This window comes from Lissotriton vulgaris, chromosome 2_1, assembly GCF_964263255.1.
Source record: "Lissotriton vulgaris chromosome 2_1, aLisVul1.2, whole genome shotgun sequence".
Lineage (NCBI taxonomy): Eukaryota > Metazoa > Chordata > Amphibia > Caudata > Salamandridae > Lissotriton > Lissotriton vulgaris.
In genome coordinates this window covers 466,963,943-466,986,237 of record NC_141687.1, presented here as the reverse complement: position 1 = coordinate 466,986,237, position 22,295 = coordinate 466,963,943, and the positions used below count along the sequence as shown (strand labels likewise).

The following is a 22,295-nucleotide window of genomic DNA, read 5'->3' as shown; positions in this document are numbered from 1 at the left end:
TTCATAATTGGTTATCTCAGGAGCAAATCCGAAATGCATAGGGGTTAAAACTGTTACAAATGGGGGCATAATGAAACAAGATGTTTAGAACAAAAAGGTATTGCACTTAATACATAATGGTTGAATGACATGAAAAATATATTCTTATCAGAAGAACCTGCAAACAAGAGAGATCGAATTGACAACAGATGCTGCCATACTGTAAACTAAAGCAATTTAGATTTCTTAATCTTACAGGATGCACATAACACAGGTGCAAAATTTCTCAGTCTGGTGGATTATCCATCACTGTACACTTAGCTTAAGGAGCAAGAAAAGGGACACTCCATGTTGATATTAGCCCTGAAAAATAGAATGAACATCCACACAACTCGTAGGCACTCACAAAACTGTTTTTGTTGTTAGTCAAATCCAAGATGATCACACAACAAATCTTAGTGGGTGGCATACCATTCCAAAAGGAGGCAGATTTGACCAAAAGATAGTGACCGATCAGTCTCAATCAGTCAAAACAGGCAGAATGTTTTCGCAAGGGAGGACAATAGTGACGGCAACTGCATTAAAAAGAGTGGGCTAAGAGATGACTCTTGCACAATGTCATTTTATAAATGTATGTACTGAGAGCGGTATGGGGGATTGGGGACCACCTGATCCCTTCCATACAGAAAGGCTCAGCGAAAGATTTGATACATATTTCCTGGAACCTATGAATTAGACTTGAATGGTCGAGTGTGGCAAAGAGCCCAAAGAAATCTAAAACAATTGGAGCAGAGAAACTGCCAAAATCCAAACCATACGGGGGTAATTTTCGATGGCATGGGCCTGGCAAAAGCCTGAATAACAAGGATCAAAACTGAAAGTAGATGCATGCTAGAAAAGCTTTGACTAACTTACCTTTCAATAATTGTAGTCAAAATAGGAGTTAGAGAGGCCTGAAATTGTCAGTTCTTAAGGATCTGCCATGGGCTTCTGCAGAAATGACACGACTCTAGCTTATCTAATGCAGGAATGGTTGCCAAAGTGCACTTCATGTTGTGGCATATAGCTGGTGCCAACAAACCTACAGTTTCCTAGGCTGCCTGAAAGGGACCAGAGTTCGCAGGGGTCCCATTCCAATACAGGAGTCTCCTTGTAACTTAATCAACTGAAAGATGCTAATAAATGGTTCAGTAGGGGCCTGAGGTACAGGATCTATTACAGCATGACTTTAGAGAGGAAGTGGTGGGCTTGCTGGAGGCTTAAGATTGGGTTGTCTAAAGGAAGACCAACCATGTCCTTCTGAAAGCAGTGGAAAGTTAAAACTAGGAAAAAGCAATACAGGGATGAGCGACTGGTCGTAGCTGAAAGATTCATGAGAAAAAGAAAAGCATATTATTAGTCAGTGAAAGAAAGAGGGGACATTTCCTGCACTGTAATGAGATGGGTTACAGATAAAAACATAATATCAATTTGTGTGTCAGACCAAACAAATGTACTAGTGGTTAATAAGAGATACATCCAATATGGGAATGACTTTTGGGTGATCAAGTCAGTCTGCCCTTATATTAAAATTGTTAATATTGGCAATAATAGATGTAGAAGCGGATACAATAGAAGGAAAGATTGGTCACAGTTTTGCCACAGTTATGAACATAGCCCGGCTACCGGTAAACAAGGAGCCACGGAAGAGCACAATGAAGGGAAAGCTTTATAGGGTTTCAGCCAATACAAAGGCAGGGAGTTGCACATCTTACAAGTGACCCTAACTATGAAGACCATGGCTCCACCATGGCCAGTGGAGCAATTCAAATAAAAGAATTGACATCCTGGTGGTTGGCTAAGGTGACACAAGAGGTGAATGCTTACCTGAGCCAAGCCTCAGCTAAAGCACAAAGAACAATAAAATGGTCAGTAAAGAGGTTGCGAATTGAGACAGAAAGTTAGGGAGGAATCTGATATCAGATAGCATGGCTTTCAATAAGGAAGTACAAACATTACATTTGAAGCGCCAAGTAGTCAGCCTCATTGCAAGGTCCCCAGATGGTGAAGAGGGAAGGAAAGCGTTGCTATATTGAGGTGCTGGAGCTAAAAGGGAAACCCTGTTATAAATATGTTGACATGAAGGAGAAACTTCTCTAAAAGGTGACGTGAGTGGGCAATGGAATCATTAGAGCAAACAAAATGCATGATCCTGGCAAGCACTAGTGCAGATAGGCTTGCTTCTGGCACAGCGAATGCTTCAAAAAAAGACCCATAGGCCAGTCTGCAGGCAGAGTCAGTGGTTCCACCTCAAAATGGAGGTTTGGCAAAATTAAAATATAGCCCAGAGTTCGAGGCCCTGGCGGCTCACCGCAAGATTGTGGCCGAGGTGCTGAGGCCTCATTGATGATTTGAGGGAGGACCGGCGCATGAGGCCTGCTTACCTAAGCGGCGGCCTGTCGGAGCCTGTGGAGTGAGCGCGAGACCACCGCCATAGGGCAGCATGAGCCATGTGCACTTATCCCGATGGCAGAAAAGCAACCATGAATTAAAGTAGTATACGGCCTGAGTATGTCTACAAACTGCCCCGGGCATTGAACGCGGTGCACCGCAGCAACGTTGGAGAGGCAGCGCAGAGTGTGGGTGCCGGATGGATGTGCGCCACATGAGCAGCGCTGGGACCTGTGAAGCTGTGAGAAGCTCTACTCGATCATTGCAGTGCTTTAGTGAATGGCAGCTAGTAGAACTATGATTGGGGTACTGGCCCGAGACAGCTGGACAACACCAGGGCGTCATTTGCAGCAAGGTGCTGCTAAGACATTGAAACGACAGAGGAGGCCGGTGTGGGGGTCAGCTCAGTCGTCTGAAAATGGTACTTGAAGGGACACCCATTAGTTGGAAACAGGAGACACGACTGTCCGTGGAAGCGGCCCGGTTAGAGCCCGGTGCGGCTTGTGGGGGGGAGGTTCCACCTGTGTTCTAAATGCCAAGAAGTCTGAAACTGCACCAAGTACTTTCAACTGGGATTGCGTAAGTGGAGATCGACCGGTGCCATGCAGAGTCCAGGAGCTTTGTGCTGGAAACCTAGTTGGGGACTGCCGAAGTGCCATCTTAGTAGACAGATATCCGACTGCAATCATGACGAAGGACAAACCAGCGGGAGGGTCTGCCAAGCAGAGCAAGTTAGACCGCTTTACTGGAACGGGGGCCTCTGGCGCGGACCAGGAAGGGGGATAAGGAGGCATCCCAGAAAATGCAGCCCTAATGGCAGCCATCACACAGTCCAGGGCCGCACTAGATTGGGGAAGTGGGCTCTGGTGTCACGCTCCTGAGGCGAGAGCTTCGAAATGCGGTAGAACACATTACTGAGGTCAAAACCAGAGTCTCTTAAGTGGAGGATTCAGTCTTCACATTGCAGAAACAGGTCACATCCCTAGAGTCGATCACCAGTGGCTTGGCCTTCCGGGTGGAGGAGGCGGAGGGCAGGGCCAGAAGAAATAACCTCCGATTTGTTGGTTTCCCTGAAGGTTGAGAAGGGGGGAACATGGAACAGTTCCTCACTAGGCGGCTGATGGGCTGGCTCCCATCGGAGTCGCTGTCTGGTTGTTCTGTCACCGAAGAGCACATAGGGCCCTGATGCAGAAACCGACACTGGGTGACAGGCAGACAGCTGTCATTGCTAGGATTCTGAATTACCAGGAAAGATATATGATCTTAAAATAGGCCAGACTCAAGGAACCCTTACTATACGTCCCGTACTCTTTTCTTTGAATCGCCAGATTCGGCGCTGCACGCAACCCAGGCTGGAGTCTGATTCTTAGTCTAGTGAGGTTGTCCGCAAGACACCAACACCCAAGACCAAAGGATTCAGGAGATCGAGGCGCAGCTCCAAGTCCTGCAGTGATCCTGGTAGATCTACATTTGCCTATGTCCACGTGTTTCATTCCGAGTTCACCAGGCAGGCGCGCGGAGTCGAGATTTTGTTGTATGGTAGAGTCCCGTACAAACATATTAAGACACGGAAGAATCCACTGTGGAGATATGCATTTCTTGAGGGTACCATATACGAGGAACAGGTGGTTTGTGGTTGTGTGTATGTCCTCCCACCTCTAGAGTTGGTTGAGCATCTCACAACTCTGTGGGCTGACATGCCGGAGGGGTTGGCAATAATAGGGGGGAGATTGGAATGATGTAATGGACTCGGCTGCGGACAGATGGATATCAGGGGGATATGCCACCGTCCACCACAGTACTAAACGGAGCTCCTTAGCGACGGGACTGGGATTGGTGGATGTTTGGCGGCAGCTGCACGAAAGGAACTAGGCTACACATATTTTTCGACCTCCCATGACTCGTACTCCCGTTTTGATTATTTCTTTTTGCCTTTAAGAGCTGTCGTGAGGGTAGAGGAGATGCTCCCAAGGGGCCTATCCGACCATTCCCCAGTGGTTCAGATGGTGCAGCTGGGTTCTGAGAGACACCCCTTTCAATGGCATCTCTTCCCATGGCACCTCCAGGACGAGAAATATCGGGAACACATGGGACAGGCAACTGAACAATATCTAGATACAAATGTGGGGACGCTGGCTGAGGCCGCAACGTTGTCGGAGGCCATGAAACCCGATTTCCCGGGAGTGGACATCTCCTTCTGCGTGGCAGCAAGTCAAACCTGGCGGGAGGCTCTGCTGCGGTCGGAGGCCCACTTAATGCAACTAGAGCAGAGTAGTAGAGGGAGGGAGGGAGGGAGGGAGGGAATTTGGTGCACCGACAGCTGGTGCTGACACGACAAACCTATTCAGATACCCTGATGGATGAGGCCTGCTTTGCGTGGCTGGTGTCCCGTAGCAGAATTTATCAATGGAGTGATAAGTCCAGTAAATTAATGCATAGACTATGCCAAGGGACCTTGCCGCCACAGGTTCTGCCTAGTATACCGGGTCCTGATGGACAGGTTCTGAGCTACCCCTCCCTTATAAATGAGAGTTTTGTACAGTATTTCGCGGAACTCTACACCCTTAGAGAGCTCCTGCAGGAAGATGTGATCAATCTCCCCCCACTCTTACAGATGACGTGCGAGCAGACTTGGAACTGCCATTTATTGAGGAGATTTGCACAGCATTGGGATAATTGAATTCCGGAAAAGCGCGGGCCCGAATGGGTTCCCCGGCAAATTATTTTAGAAATACATCTCCCAGATACGGTTGCACTACTTCCAAGTTATCGAAGAAGCTAGAGACCGGGGATGTCTGCAGCATGACTGGAGGCATGAGGAGGTGGTCTTATTTAACGAGCCAGGCCGGCCTCCGGACCAACACGCCTCCTATCACCCCATTTCACTTTTAAATGTTGAGGCCAAAATTCTTGCCAAACTATTGGCCAATCGTCTGCAATCACACATAGCTACATTGATTCATCCAGATCAGGAAGGCTTTACGAGTTAGCGGGCAGCGCGCACAACATCCGGCGGGCACACAATGCATTAGCTGCCTTCCAGGGAAGAGGAGTGCTTGCTGCCCTTCTGCTGGCAGACATGGACAGGGCGCTTAATTCCCTCAGTTGGGTATACCCATTTGTGCTCCTTGATCTTCCTAATATAGGTCCTTGTTATATTAATTGCTTGTGTTCAGAATTGTTTCTTGCTAAAGTTCTGCTCGATTCAGTATTCCAGTCTCCATGGAGATGTCTGTGTTTAGGCAGTTAGAGACTGAGGACTGGAGAGCTGGTAGCATCTGTTGGTGGTGCTTACTTGGAATAAAGTTACCTACAAACTTATACAGTTTTTGTCTAATTTAATACTGGCGACGAGGAGAAGCTTGTGGGGGACACCTACCCACCACCAATTCCCCCGTAAACCCAGGGAATTGATTTGTCTGTGCTGCCAGTGGGGAGTGTGGAGCAGCACTGGATTGCCTACGCTGTTTGTTTGGCCAATACGGAGTGGCTAAGCGACTAGGCAGTGAAACAGACTGTGAATTTCTCTTTCACAACTGTGAGTACAGTGCATTTGTGCTCTGGCAGACGCTTTTGATGATATGTGACTTTGGCATGGGTCTGAGGAGGCATAGTGGTGATTTGTTTTTTTTTGTGGCCGTGCTACATCTGAACAGGAAGTGGATTGAGTCGCTTTCATTGAATGGTATCGCTTTTGGAAAGCGGAGCAAAAAGTAGCCGTCAAATTAAACATCGCCAAGGCCAGACTGGCCAGTCAGGCAAGCGGCAATCCCCCGGGAGGCTGGAGCCCAGGAAAGCCAGTTTTGACACTTGGAGGCCGGTTTTGGCCTCCAGGAGTGGTGGTGCGCGTTACACGATTCCAGCAGCAACTTTAAAATGTTGCTCTGGTTCTAGCACACATTAGCACGTCTGTACATGGGGCTGAAGTTTTGCCAGGACTGTTTTAAGTTCCTAGTCTGTCCCTGGACATCGCATCTTTTGAAATTCGCCACAGTGCTTCAACGAGTAACAGTGACCTTACCTTTGAATTCTATGGCACGTGGGTGACCAGCGCCCGTTCTTTACTTGCGCTCACTCTGCTCGAGTCTCCTGCAACTAGCGTCTTTCGGCATCACGCATGTGACGTCACGCTATGCTTTGACGTGCAAACATTTTTGTTGCTGTTTCTAGGACTATGCTGAAAGCTTACGACGGAGACTTCTGCTTGGTTTTCATGCAATTACTCTCAATATTTGCCATCGTTTTTTTTTTACACTTTATTTCTTTGAGATTAAGACATACACAGTTCTAGTGTACATCGTAGTTTTCCTATTATTATCTTTGTTATTTTCACGTTTTCTATCTTCACTTCTGCCATAATGTCTACAACCTCTATGAGTTAACCTCCTGCATTTCTCCGCGAAAAAGGTGAGCCTTGGCTTCCATGGAAGCGTTGGAAGAAACTTTTTGGTTCTTATCTAGTAGCTATTGGTGGAGAAAGATTCTCAGCCATAAGGAAACAAGGCATACTTCTCCGCAATTTGGGTGTTGAAGGTCGCAATATACATGATAGCATTGATGAACTACCCATTGGTGAGGGAACTTGGGAACCTGCTGATGTCTTTGAGATGGCTATGAAAATGTTGGAAAATTATTTTGCTCCACGCATCAATGTGGTACTTGAACATCATACATTTTTCATGAGGATTCATGAACCTAATGAAAAGGTTGGAAATGATATGGCATCTTTAAAGACATTAGCTCGTACTTGCGAATTTGGGGATTTAACTGAATATTTCATTTGTGATCAGCTAGTAAGATGTACAAACAGTTCTAGAGTTCAAGAGAAACTTTTGTCGAAAAATCCCTCTCTGAAGGAAGCTATTTCAATTGTTGAAGGTGTAGAGAACACTTCAGGATGGGCGAAGGAAATGAAAGAACACAAATCTACTACGGAAAATGCTCTTACACCTAGTAATATTCATGAAGTTTCTAATATTGATGTCCAACAGGCTGCAGGAGACAATATATGTAAAGTTATTCAAACCCCTAAAACGAAAACCCACATTGTACGTGGCAAAATGAAGTGTTATCGATGTGGGAGTGTTGACCATTCTTTTAACTTTCCCAATTGTTATGCCAAAACTGCTACTTGACTCAAATGTGGTAAAAGGTCACTATGCTAGAGTCTGTAGATTTAGTGGGAAAGTTCACAGTCTTGAAAGTATCGAAACCATAACTGTAAATCCAAGAATGGTTGTATCTAATGTAATAAGTGATGGGGTTGTGGATGCTGAGCCCATGTTCATGCCTGAATGTGATATTGAAATTGGGGGAAAGTTTTTTGTTGTATTGGCAGATTAAGGTTCTCTCTTCACAATGATTGGCAATGAAATGTGGAACAAAACTTTTCCTGATATTCAGTTGCTTCCGCCAGATATTAACCCAATCAGTTATGGGGGAGCACGTATTGATGAGTCTGGTTACAAGGTTATGAGAATACACTTTAAGGCAGAGAAACCATTGGAAAGATATATTTGGCACATCATGGGGACAATCTTTTGGAATGGAGGCATAAAAGGGATTTGGGCATAATTCTTAATCAAAATGCTCTTAAGCCTTCTGATCAAGTGATGCCAATTGATTATAATTCAAGTTCCAACAAATTCTTTGATGAATTTCCTCAAGTTTTTACAGATAAGCTTGGGTTGTTAAAAGACTTTGAACATTGTATCATCCTCAAGCAAAATGCAGTGCCATGTGTACACAAGGTCAGGAAAGTTCCAAATATGATGGCTCCTCTGAAAGTTGAGCTTGACAGATTGATTAGTTTAAATGTGATTGAGGAAATTGAATAATCTGAATGGTTGGCCCCAGTGGTTCTGGCCCCTAAGGATGGAGGAAAAAATATTCAGATGTGTGTGGCCCTGAGAGGTCTTAATAAATGGATATGGGTGGATCGACAACCTGTTTTCAACGGATTATGAAGATGGTCATAGGTGATATGTCGAATATCATATTCTTTCAAGATGATATTCTTGTTTATAGTGGAGATAACAGTGATCATGATACCACATTGAGAAAGGTTCTGGGGAGATTATCTGATAAAGGTCTCACGGTCAACAAACAGAAATGCAAAATTGGTGTATCCTCCGTCACATATCTTGGTCATTGGTAATTTCAGGAGAGGGCATCCAACCAAAACTTGTGCTTTCTAAAAGTATTGTTTATGCTCCTACTCCCTGTGACAAGGAACAAGTTAGGTCCTTCCTTGGACTAGCTGAATTTTATGCAAAATTCATCAAGGGGTTTGCATCTGTTGTTGAACCAATTAGGAGTCTACTGAAGAAGGGAACCCAACTTGAGTGGAATAAGGATTTTAATGATGATTTTTCTTATGTCAAACATGCAATCAGTCAATTACCCAGTCTTGGCCATTTTGATGCAAAAAAAAAACTCTGCTCACTACTGATGCTAGTCTAGGTGCAGTTCTCACCCATGTTGATACTGGAGTGGAGAAAGCAGTTGTTTTTGCATCAAGAGCATTGAAAAAGACTGAGCAACTGTATTCGTGCATAGAAAGAGAGGCACTTGCAATTGTGTGGGCTGTTAGACACTTTAAATTCTACCTTTGGGGCATTCCTTTTATTGTAAGTTCTGATCATCGCCCACTTGTGCAAGGGTTCTCCTGTATGGAAAGTGAAAGGTTAACCCCAAGATTAAAACGATGGAGTGAGGGTTTAGAAGAATTCAATTTTCAGGTACAATATCTTCTCGGTTCTTCTAACAAAACTGCTGATGGTTTGTCCAGACTACCCTTACAGGTTCAGGAGGATTATGCTGATTTTGAATCCCTCAGTGTTTGTTGGGTTAGAGAACCAGCCATCACTCAAGAAGAATGGATAGATGCCAAATCTCATGATCCTTTTCTACCCCTTGTTAAAGAGTTTGTAATAAAGGGTTGGCCTACACACAGTAAGGGTGTAGATCCTGAGCTTATGCCTTTTTATGACTGTTAAAGATGAGTTGACTCTTTTACATGATGAGTTGATGCATGGAGAAAGGTTAATACCTCTTTTTGATCTGAGATCCAAATTAATTAATCTTGCGCATGAAGGGCACCTGGGAAGAAGTCTTACCAAGATCCGGCTGCGCGAGAGGTATTGGTGGCCAAATATGGATCATCAGGTTGAGGAGGTAGTCAAGGATTGTTACCACTGCTCTTCTAATGACAAATCCAAAGTTGTTAGTACTACTCCTTTACCACCTGTTGAGGTTCCAAGTCAACCGTGGATGAAATTGGGATTGGATTTCATGAGCCCTTTTGAGTTGTTAACACCATCAGAAAGATTTGTAATTCTCTTAGTGGATTACACTTCCAAATGGGTCTCTACCAAGTGTGTTAGTGCAGTTAACACTAAAGTCATCCTTGACTTTCATAAAGATGAGTTTGCTTGTGAAGGTATTCTCAGGTATCTTATTACAGACAATGGGGTACAATTTATCGCTAATCATATGAAAAAGTTTCTAGCTGACCTTGCAATAACTCATCTCAAAACAGCTCTTTATTCTCCACAGGCTAATGGTCTTGCGGAACGCATGAACCAAGTTGTTAAGAGTTGTGTATAAAGAGCTTTAGAAAACAAAACTCCTCTCAAAGACGTGTTGAGAGATACTTGGTGGGCTCATCGTACCACTGTTAACCATATCAAGACAAGCTCACTCCAAATTGAATCCTGGATGGTTACCTCATCAAAATGTTATTCCCTTAGATAAAAAGGAAGTGGATTCCAGAATTCAATCTTATCAAAGGAAATACAAAGAACTGTATGATTTGAAGAATTCTGTAAAAGTCAAGCTATGGAATATTGGCGAGTGGGTTTTAGTCAAGAAACTTAGGTTGCACAAAAAGGTGTCACTGACTATATGGGTCCATTCATAATTATTTCAATTCACAAAAATGTTGTAACAATGCAGAATGGATGTAAATGGAATATGTCTAGACTTGTAAAATTCAATTGAGATAAGTCTTCACTTTCTTCACGTTTTGACTAATTCTCCTACTTCTGATTTATCCAATTCTGATGTGCTTCCTACTAGAAGATTTTCTCCAAGATCACATAGTGTTCCTACACGTTTTAATGATTTTGATTTAAGTGTATCATAATTGTCTTTTACCAGTTTTATTTTATTTTATTCCTTTTCCTCCCTTGCTTTTATTATTTTCCTTTTTAGTATAGGGGATGAGTTATATTAATTGCTTGTGTTCCGAATTGTTTTTTGCTACAGTTCTGCTCGCTCCAGTATTCCAGTCTCCATGGAGATGCCTGTGTTGAGGCAGTTTGAGACTGAGGACTGGAGAGCTGGCAGCATCTGTTGGTGGTGCTTACTTGGAATAAAATTACCTACAAACTTATACACTGTTTGTCGAATATAACAGTCCCCAATTTCTGGCATACCTAAAACTGCTACATACAGACCTCACGGCGTCAGTGCGGGTGGCAGGATCCAGATCTTCTACGTTTTCCGTAGGCAGGGGGTACTCGTCCGGGGTGTCCTCTGTTGCCGTATCTCTTTGCTCTAGCAATGGAGCCGTTAGCGGCGGGGGTGTGAATGGATGCACAGGTGACTGGGTTTGAGTAGGATCATGGGCTCTCGGATCGTATTGCTTTGTATCCGGACGAAGTCCTCTTTTTTTTAACAGACATAGATAGGACAGGCCAAGGTTCCTCCACATTATGCAAATCTCCGGTGAATCATCAGGACTCTATATGAACCCGAGTAAGTCCGGGCTGGGGGTGGGGAGGGGGGATGACAGAATTGGGGTCCTGGGCCACGTCGGTGCGGGCGTCGACAGAGGGTGTGAAATATCTGGGAGTCTTTCTATCAGATTTGCAGAGAGTTGCGTGGGACAGAAATATAGTTTCAATCTGGACACGAACAAGGGAAAAAATGAAAACCTGGTCGCACATGCCCCTTTCCATATATGGTAGTTCGGCAATTTTTAAAATTGTGTCCTTGCCGCGCCTGCTCAATCAATTGCAGAACTATCCCTACCCAGTGCCCCCCTAGCCGTTTCACCAGGTTAATTCGACGCTGGGACAGTTCCTGTGGGCAGGGGGGGCTTTCAGGGTGGTGCTACGGACCTGCTTTCAGTCAACATATTGCGGGGGCTGGCCACTTCAGATATTCAATTGTACTATGTGGCTTCACTTCTCCTGGTACTAAATGAATGGTGGTATGGTAACTGGGAGGACCCCGCATATGAAGTGGAGCAAAGGTGGATGGGTGAATCCACCTTGCATACCATTCTGTACTCTGCGTCACTACGCAATTCTTAACTGTCTGCCACTCAGGTGGTGCTTCGAATGTGGAAACAGTACCTCCATAAGATGGGTTGGTGGAGTAGGCTACCTAGGGAGACCCCGCTGTGCATAATGGCCGTCTACTGCAGCTGGCGGCAGTAGCTGGATTCAAAGAATAGGATAACATAGGAATCTCAACTTTAGGGGATGTAATACAAGGCGTGGTGCTCAAATCTTTCCAAGATCTTCAGCGAGAGTACCACATGCCAAAAACTTAGTTCTGTAAATTTTCATGGGAGATTAACAAGATCATAAGATATCAAATATTTATCAATCCTTGGTGACCCATAGCTCCACTACGCTAGATAAACTCAGAGAGGCTTGGGTGGGGGATGCAGGACAACTGGATGGATATGACCGGATGGATGCACTGGCCTTCCCTAGAGGTGCAGCGATATTGATGAGGCTGCTTTTCATTCAAATTCAAATACCTTCACCGGGTTTATTACACTACGCTCAGGCTATGGAGGGCAGGTCTACTGGCATCCTGATGTGCATCCGATGTGAACAAGAAGAGGGGTCCCTAATTCACACCATTTGGCACTGTACAGCACTTACGAAATTTTGGATAGGGGTGTTGCCCTACTTGGCGGAGGTGCTGGGGTGGGAGCTCCACTCCTCACCACAATTGACAATTCTGCATATCATGGAGAGTATAGGAGGTAACATATACAAGAGGCACCTACTGCTACTGGGGTTGACCCTGGCCAAGAGAGATATAGCACAGCTGTGGAAGGCGACGGCCCGCCCTCCCTCTCGGCATGGAAGAATGGGTTGGATTTTAGCATGGGGTTAGAGATCTCGATATTTTAGGCCAGCGGCTGCAAGCAAAAACACCCCAAAATCTGGAAACAATGGGCAAACTACCGAGGCCTGGAATTGGACCCGGAGCCCCCGGTTGACGCATTTGTAACTGCCTTGATCTGTGGGCCACTGGGGTAAGGGATTGGAAATGTAGTGGAGGGATGGTTTCGCTGAAATGGGAGATGTGGTGACAACCGAAATGCCGCTGCGTGCTAGTGCATCTGGGGGGGCTGGTTTAAGATGTTTATGTTATATTGTACCTTTTGATTTTGACGATAATAATGTATAAATTAACTGTCAAAGGCAATGTTGACATAATAACATTTGTTTTAAAAAATATATATAGCCCAGAAGGGTGAGAAGAATACAGAGAAAGCAAAAGAGAAAACGATCAGAGAAAGACAATCCAACAAAGTATATATCATTCTAAACAGGTAATGTGTATGTATTAAATAAACATATTATAAAAGTAAACATACACACATTATGAGGCCATTTGTGCTTCACAGATATACATACCGTCGTATTAATTCCTAATTGGCATCTTTTTCACTTATTAAAAGATCATCAGACACAAACATATGCTGTAATCTCATTGGTGAAATACCAATCACACATGTATTGTATTTCAGAGGGATCAATTTAACTCATGAAACAATGTTGGAGAATGTATGATTCTGTGGAAGCGAGAAAACACATACAGTGTGTGACTTGTGCTAGTTGCATAGAGTACTGCCCTCAACCCGACTACAATCTGAAATGCCCAGATAGGTCTACGTACATCTAGCCCCACAACTAGTGTAAATTTCAACTAAATTAAACAATTATCAATGATTATTTTCATGCTAGGGTTGCTTTTCACTTACCTAATGTGACCAATCAGCTCAATCAATTTGTGACTGAAGAAGTAAGCAGTCAGCTCTGAAACATGGCTCAGGACAGAACAAATCCCAAACAAGGTGGTAGAGCCATTCAGGTCCTCCAAGTGCCAGAAGAGAAATGTAAAAACAAAGCCGTAGCCAAATCCCATGAACCAGGCTACAAAAAGCACAGAGCTGTATCGCACAGAGCAAATGATTTTGATCAGGTCCCAAACCCGGAAAGACTCAGATGAGGCTACTACTTCCCCAGTGCTGGAATGGTTGCCTTCTGGGGATGTTGCAGGAGTATTTCCCTCCCCTTGCGTGGCTATCACCTCCTCTCGATTGTCATCTTCTTGTGTTAATTGGTGATAATGGAAACGGAATTGGGTTGACACTATCATAGCTATAGACATCAGAACCCCAAAAACAATAAAAGCAATCCGGTAGTTTTTATAATCTGGCGCTTTGCACCCAATGCCTGTAAAAACTGCATCTATGTGGGTGTGGTCAATTCCAATTCCAACAGACAGCATGGCAAGCCCCCATCCCAACGAACCCCACATTCGTTGCAACCCATAGCGATCCCTATGTTTCCCAAGATATTGCAAAGTCACAGTGTCTACGATAGTAACAGAAGGAGCACTGAAAAACTCGCCAATAATCACAACAAGCAGGATCAATAAAAAAATTGTTTCTACATTTTCTTCATCATACACAAGTATGTACTGATCTGAAGGTACCGTGGTAGTAGTTGCAGCAGTGGTGGCAGCTTTAGTTGTGACTTTTGTTGTAGTTGTTGCACTCATAGTAATCTTATCTGCAAGTAGCCTAGAAACGTTCTCACCAGTACTTCGAACTATTCGATGCATTGAATCCAAGGCATCACCTTCAACATGGTTAGACATGAAGGAATTAATTTCCTGGCTTAATGGCAGGGGGTTGTGGGCCAGTAAGTCTCTCTTACGTCTAATAATCTGAGATGTAGCACTTTGCATGGTAAGTAGAGAAGTCAAAGTGGTATTTGGGGTAACGGTTGTTGAAAGACTTCCATTTGTAGGGATTACTGGTAACGGGTTTTTTGGTAAACACCTTAAACCTGCTGGTTTAACAAATCCTATTCCAAGGTTAAATAGAACCCAGCATAAAACTGAGAAGAGAAGCACGATTTTCCCTTTCTTGAAGCGATCTGCCACTATTCCCCAAAATGGAGCACTGCAAAACTCAATGAAGTATCTGATTCCCACCAAGAACCCACTCTGGCTTGGTGACATGCCCAGCTGCTTATAATATACAGGTAAAAGTGGGTAGAGTGATCCATAAGCTGCATAAAAGAAAAAATAAAAAACTTTTGAAATAAGGAGGTCATTGTTTATTTTGACGCAGTGCTTTTCTATCCAATCCATGTCAGGATCTGGAGTAGTTCTCGTTTCAGTGGCAGTGGGTTCATTTGGTGTTCTGGTGTGTTCCAATGAAACAGAGTTAAATGGGTCAGCAAGCACATACTTCCTCTTCTGTTCCTCCTCATCGTCAGATAAAATGGCAACTTTGTCATCGGTCGCCATGGCTTATTGATAGCGTCTTGATGTTGAAGCACTTTCAGGAGTATTTTAAAGGAGCCCTGTAAAATAAGAAGAAAGTATGATATCATAATGTTTGCATACAATTGAAGCTGCATAGGAACAAAACTTGGCTCTTCTCTAACTGTGCAGATAGGTTTTGTATGAAAAACTCAGTCATAGCGGGCCACTAACCACACTTAACATTTACTTTCTATATCAGTATAAGGTATTTAAAAATCTATCTGTGTTAAAACACTTTGGTCCTCACTATGGGTTTGCTTGAATTTGGTGTGGGAATACTGGAGGTTGGAATCTGTGAATTTTCCCAGTATCTCTACACTGAATTTCAGCTTTTCAGGGTTAGGGTGAAAATGGAGAATAACTGTATGGACCTAAGAAAAAGAAGTCCTTTTATTCAGTAAGTCTCTGGGTCACTCAGCACCAGGTTTTGCCATTGGTTATAAGGACAGAACATGAACAGTACAAGATACACTTTTATACCCATCAGTAATTTATTTACAAAAATGATCTTGACGAATTTCTATTTCATCATCTGGGATACACTTTCTACTTTCACACATACTTCAAAGGCCTTTATGAATACTTAGAACTTCCTGTGTCTCTACAATGCCTAATGTTGTTCTGAACACAGGTGTCCACTCATGATCTAATGGCAAAAGAATAGCGTCCGCTTCCAAATAAATATCCTGTTAATGTAAACTGTATCTTCATGGAACAGATACTACATTCCTCTAGTTAAAAGATAATTATCTTCTACAAGGTTCAGATTTGAAAACAGATACACTGGTCTGGGAAATGCACCAGGTAATCTTGCACTATTTTAAAATGTTTGGGAGTGGTCTGTCCAAACCAGCTCATAAAAGGTCACACTTCAAATTAAGCAAAGAGACCGACTCTGCTCGGATTTACAAGACTAGCGTTTTTGAGGGGAATAGTGAGAGGTACAGGGGCAGGTCTGGGGGACACAGAGAGAATGAGGAGGAATAAGGGCAGAGGAATGGTTGAAGGGAGTGGTAAGAGATCAGGGGGGGTGGATAGGGGGGACTAGAGGCAGAGAGGAGGAAGGAGGGGGTGTCTCTCACTCGCTCCCCAGTGGGGGAGGGGTTGAAAGAAAGAGAGAGAGAGCGAGAGAGAGTGAGAGAGAGTGAGAGAGTGAGAGAGGTATCAAATTTGGAAACTAGCCATTTGGACCAATCTTGTCCCTTTTCTTTCTTTCTTTCCTTCGGCCATCTCCTTCTTTCACTCCCTCTTTAATTCCTTTCATCTTTCCTTCAGTTCATTTTTTCTTCATTTCTTTTATTTTTTCCAGCCTTTCTCCATTATCCCTTCATCCCATCAATTTCATCTTTTCTGCCTTCTCCGTTCCATTAATGCCCTTCTTCCTGTACTCCTCCTTTCCCTCATTGGATCACTTAACTACTCATATTTGTTTTTTTCCGTAATGTCTTCACATGGTTCTTTATTTGTAGTATATATTAGAGCGATAACTGGAAAAATACTGACTGTAAAAAGGAGTTGGAACCTACCATGCATAATTGGAAATTTCCATTGTGGCACTGCAAATTCTGCCATTTTACCACCCAGACTAAGGAAATAGCCTTGAGTCTTCACAAACCATTGGGCTAACGCAAACACACCAACTGCAATATGCCTGATTGTATCTACATGGTAACCTGCTCCTGCATGCTATGCCAGGTGTGGATAACTACCTGACTAGTGAAAATAAATGTCAGTGAGCATAAGAGTACCATTCACTGTAAATGTACCACCACAAGACATACAGCACACTTTCAAGAAAATAACCATACATCAAAGATCTCACGTGGGTGGACTTAGAAGATTTGTGGACATTTCACAGTGGGACAAAAACCTTTGCACCCCAAAGATTGCGGTTTTTTTTTTAGTTTTTTTTTTACGAGGGGGGGGGGGCGAGGAAGGGGGCCCCCCTGGATTATGGCTGTCACTCTGGCCTTAAAGTACTGGTTGCGGAACACACACCTTTCTTATTAATACCTAATGAACAATATTACGACCTATCCATGCCCAATACAAATACAGAGTCTGTATCTTTTACCTTAAAACTAGATGATTTTATTGACACCAATCCATTTATCCCTGGACGAAGGGCAAGGATATATATATATTGTTGAAAGACATACGTAGGGTCATTAGTGTTCTTCATTTCTTCTTTATCCAATAAGTAAGATGTAATACAGCGACACTGAACACAGCAGCAACCTCCACCCTTCTCCTTCAGCAACTGTCTCTCTCGCATGCATTCCACACACATACACGCGCTAACACACACACGAGACATACCACGCGCACGACACTACATATACAACAAATACCACACACCCTCCTCCTCAATAGCTTGAGTCACCACCGGAAAAGTTACCCTAACTTAAAATCAGAAAACCGGACAGGTAACTTCCTTGTTCTATAACCACAGCGTAAAATCTCAAGATGAACCAACATCAACAATATCACTTGCTGTAGCATTACAACTACCCGTTCTACCAGTTGGCACCACATCCTTCATTAATCCAAAATCATCACCTAACATATATCCACTGCACGTCCCTTCATCAATGCCACCAAATCGTGAGCCTACCACACCATCCCTCTCATTGCAAAAACTCAATTGCCGAAAATTCAACCTTTTACCATCTTCCAATTCTACTGCACTGCCCAATACTTTCACCACTCTCAAGGGTTTTAACCATACGCTTTCCCCCTTCAACACAATCCTAGGAGTCTTTACTCGAACCATTTGACCTATTTTGACCAAAGGCCAACTACATTTACCTCTATGGTACTGCTGACTGCGATCCTGATACTTCTTAACCTCAAATCTGATTTCTTTATCAATCTCGTTGTTATTGCACTGCATTTTATCATTCCTTTTCCTCAACCACCAAGGAACTAAACCAGAAAATGGTTTCCTACCTCTCAGAACCTCAAAAGGTGTTTTTCCTGTAGCAGAATGCGGTGTAACACGATATGCAGTAAGCTTCTCTTGAAGAGCTTTCCTCCAGGGTAACCCTGCACTCAATGCCAATTCAATCACTTCCTTAACCACCCTGTTGAAGCGCTCAACTTGACAGTTACTTTCGGGATGATATAGTGATGATTTGATGTGTTTGATACCCATTACCACTAGAAACTCTTCCATCTTTTGTGAGACAAACTGCGGACCATTATCCGAAACCAGAACTTCTGGAACTCCTTCCCTTGAAAACACATCTTCCAAAAACTCAATGACCACATCTGTAGTCATCCCACTTACCATTCTTACCTCAGGCCATTTTGAGTAATAATCAACTAATATTATAGCATAACAATCCTTTGCTGACAAAGCTGAAAATGGACCCATGAAATCAATAGCCACCTTTTGCCATGGATACTCCGGCAACTTTACCATAGTTAAAGGCACACTCAATGGCTTTGCCACTTTATCACTAACACCACAAACTTTACAATTCCTCACTAATCGATCCACCATGGAATCAAACCCTGGACACCAAAACCACTCTTTAATCCTCCTTTTAGTACTAGACATACCACCATGCCCCATGTGACTCTTCTCAACAATGTCCTCTCTTAGACTAACTGGAGGCACAATTCTGTCACCTCTTAGGACAATATCATTAACAACACACAGTTCCTCCTTAATTTTAGAAAATGCAGCACATTCGCCCCGTAAGTTAGACTCCCTTGGCCAACCATCAACTATAAACCGTTTGACCTCTTTCAAAACAATATCCTTGTCCATCTCACACATCCAGGATGCCTCAGATATAATACTATTAACATCCTTATCATCTATCAAAAACACATCCTTTATAGTAAAAGCTATTTCACAATCACTATCAGTTTCAATTCCTGTCACCTCTACATTAGGTAATCTTGAAAGGCCATCCGCAACTACATTATCCTTACTCTATACTCTATATCAAAACTGAACATTTGTAGCTTTGAAGCTAAACGGGCTAATCTAGAGTTAAATTCTTCCCACCTTCAGGTCTCAAGATATTCACCAATGGTTTATGATCGGTGCAAATTTTGAATTTTCTCCCCCACACATACATCCTGAATCTTTCAGCAGCCCACGAAGCAGCCAATAACTCTTTTTCTATTACGGAATAATTGCGTTCCGATTTTGTTAACGTGCGTGAAGCATAAGCTACCACCCACTTCTCTGATTTAACATGTTGAGAAAACACAGCACCAATGCCATACCCAGATGCATCCACAGATAATATACATTCAGCAGTTGGCAAGAAGGGTTTTAAACATGGTGCAGTAACTATTTCTTTCTTCACTTTCTCAAAACATGTTTTTTGTTGCTCACCCCATGTAAACACCACACCTCTTTAACAATGACCTTAACGGTTCAACTTTCGATGCATAATTTTCGATAAAACGTGAATAAAAGTCTGTTAACCCCAGGAACGACATCAACTGTTCCTTATTTGTAGGTTCAGGAACAACCAAAATAGCATCAACATGACTAACTTTTGGTCGAATGCCATCTTTAGATATAACATGTCCTAAATACTCTACTTCAGATTTCCCAAACACACATTTCTCATTTTTGATAGTTAACCCACTGTTTTTCAATGCATCTAGAATTTGTATTTTTGTATTTGTGGGGGTATTTATAGAGCGCGACGTTCGCTCCGGAGGGAGCATCTTGGCGCTGAGAATCCGAGATGACCAGTTAGAAACAGAGGGGGATTAGATGGCAGCCTTGGCGAAGTCATCGGGGAGGTTGAAGATCCATGTTTTCAGGAGCTTTCTGAACGGTTTTTCGATGGTTTGTTGCCTAAGATTTTTGGGCAGGTTGTTCCATGCTTTGGTGGCTAGGAAGCTTAAGGTTTTGCCTCCTTTCGTCTTAAGATTATACTTTGCGGGGAAGATGAGATTGTCCAGGGACGAGCGGAGGGATCGACTGGGGGTGTAGTGGGGAAAACGTCTGTACAGGTATTTAGGGCCGGTTTTATTAAAAGCTCTGAAGGCGATGATCAAGATTTTAAAGAGAACTCTCTTGTGGAGAGGCAGCCAATGTAAGGATCGAAGAGCTGCGGAGATGGATGATCTACGGGGCAGTTTGAGTACCAGTCGAGCGGCAGTGTTGAGCACGCTCTGAAGTTTCGCTAAAGTGCTCTTTTTTGCTCCAGCAAGAAGGCCGTTGCAGTAGTCTAATCATGAAATTATGAGGGCTACTGTCACGGTCTTCCTGGAGTCGAGAGGGAGAAAGTCGAAGAACTTTCTTAGAGATCTTATAATTCCGAAACATTTGCCGGCAATGATCTTAGCATGTTGATCGAAGGAGAGGTCTGAGTCGAATGTTACCCCTAGATTCCTAGCCGTAGTCACAGTTTGAGGGGGAGCGACTGAGTCGTCAGGCCACCAAAGGGATGGGCAAAAGGAGGTGTTTTTACCAATCGGGAGTATCTCCGTTTTGTTGGAGTTACACTTTAGATGGTTAGTGTTCATCCATTGGAAGACCTCCGTTAGGCAATTCTTAAGGTTGAGCTCAGAGCTGTTCGAGTTCCCATCCAGGGGCACGATGAGTTGTGTGTCATCGGCGTAGGAGGTTACTGGTATTCCAAAAGATTCGATCAAGGACAGGAGTGGAATGAGGTAGATGTTGAAAAGGAGGGGACTGAGGATTGAGCCCTGAGGGACGCCTGAGGTGATCATTTTCTCTTTAGAGTGGAAAGGGCCTAAGGCGACGGTCTGTGATCGGTCAGCAAGGAAGGATTTCAGCCAAGATAAAGCGGAGTCTGATATCCCTATGTCCATCAATCTACTGATAAGAATGGAGTGGGAAATGGTGTCGAACGCCGCGGTCAGGTCTAGAAGAATGAGGATTGATTTTTTTGGCTGATCTTGGAGCAGTTTGATCGTGTCTGATAGTTCTATCAGCGCTGTTTCTGTCGAGTGTTTGGGACGGAAACCTGACTGCTGTGGGTGAAGTATATTATTTGCTTCCAGGTATTGTCTAAGTTCTCTATAGACCAGTTGTTCTGTTACTTTTCCCAAGGCTGGGAGTAGTGAGATCGGGCGGAGATTAGTCAGGTCAGACGGTGATTTATTGGCCTTTTTCATGAGGGGCTTGACAGTTCCTTTCTTCCATCGTGAGGGGACGATACCTGTCCTAAGCGACGAGTTGACTATGTCGTTGATTGTGGGGTTTAACACCTCAATAAGCTGGTGAAGAATTTTGGGGGGACAGGGGTCAGACGGGGAGCCCGATTTGCAGGCCAGGATGACTTCTCTGGTTTGCGCCAGTGTTGCAGGGGAAAAACTTTTCAAGTTGCCAGGGAGAGAGTCCGGGGGGCGGGGGGTAAGTGAGGAAGTACAAAAAGGGGGGAAATTGCTCTGGATGGAGACAATTTTGTCTTCGAAGTAGTCGGAGATTTTGTCGCATAAGTCTTGTGAAGGCGGTATTTCTGGTTGAAGTGCTTTGGGCTGAGTAAATGACTTTACTATAGTGAACAGAGTCTTTTGTTTCTGCTGGGATTCTTTGATGGCGTTCACATAGTAGGATTGTTTGGCGGATTTGATTTTTGAGAGATAGGTTTTCCTAATTTGAATATAGGAGAGACGGTTATCATCGTCATAAGACTTGCGCCATTTTCGCTCTGCTTTCTTACAGAGTAGGTGAGAGATAGCAAGATCGGAGGTGAACCAAGGGGCATTAGTTTTGGATTTTTTATGAGAGGCGCCTTGGCGTTTGGGAGGGTTTCTTATTTTCATTTCCTGATTGAGCCAGTTGTAGAAGAGGTCGGCGTCGATTTCGACGTTTCCAGACAGGGTGGGGATTTGGGATGGATTCATAGGCTTAAGAGTAAAGCTTTCTTGGACTTTTTTCCAATTGACGGAATTAGTGGGGAGGGGGTTAGTGTTGTTGCGGGAAGGGGAACGCACGCTATGGATGTGAAACGGGATAAAGCTGTGATCCGACCAAATTTGCGGAAGAGGGGGCAGGATGGTTAGAGAGGATAGGTTGGTACACACACCATCCAGGGTATGACCCAGGAGGTGGGTAGGAAGGGTGACCAGTTGTTGGATGTTAAACATTTCTAGTGTTTGAGAGAAATTGATGGCTTGAGCATCAGATTTGGACTCGAGGTGTAGGTTGAAGTCCCCTAATAGGGTGAAATGTGGGTATCGGAGAAGGAAGTTGCCCAGAGAATCGCATAATGAATCAAGAAATTCAGTGGCATTACCAGGCGGGCGATAGATGAGACCACCGGAAAAGGAGGTTTGATCGTTCAATTTAA

The 22,295-nt window shown here is 43.8% G+C and overlaps 1 protein-coding gene across 1 annotated transcript in view; it reads right to left on the bottom strand.

Annotated features, from left to right (window-relative positions):
* The window catches only part of MFSD6 (major facilitator superfamily domain containing 6), a 418,145-nt gene that overhangs the window by 301,110 nt on the left and 94,740 nt on the right, over positions 1–22,295 (bottom strand). Inside the window, exon 2 of the mRNA XM_086955375.1 lies at positions 13,424–15,038. Within this exon, the coding sequence (XP_086811501.1) occupies positions 13,424–14,982 (1,559 nt within the window). The 5' untranslated portion in view covers positions 14,983–15,038. The remainder of the gene's footprint in view (positions 1–13,423; positions 15,039–22,295) is intronic.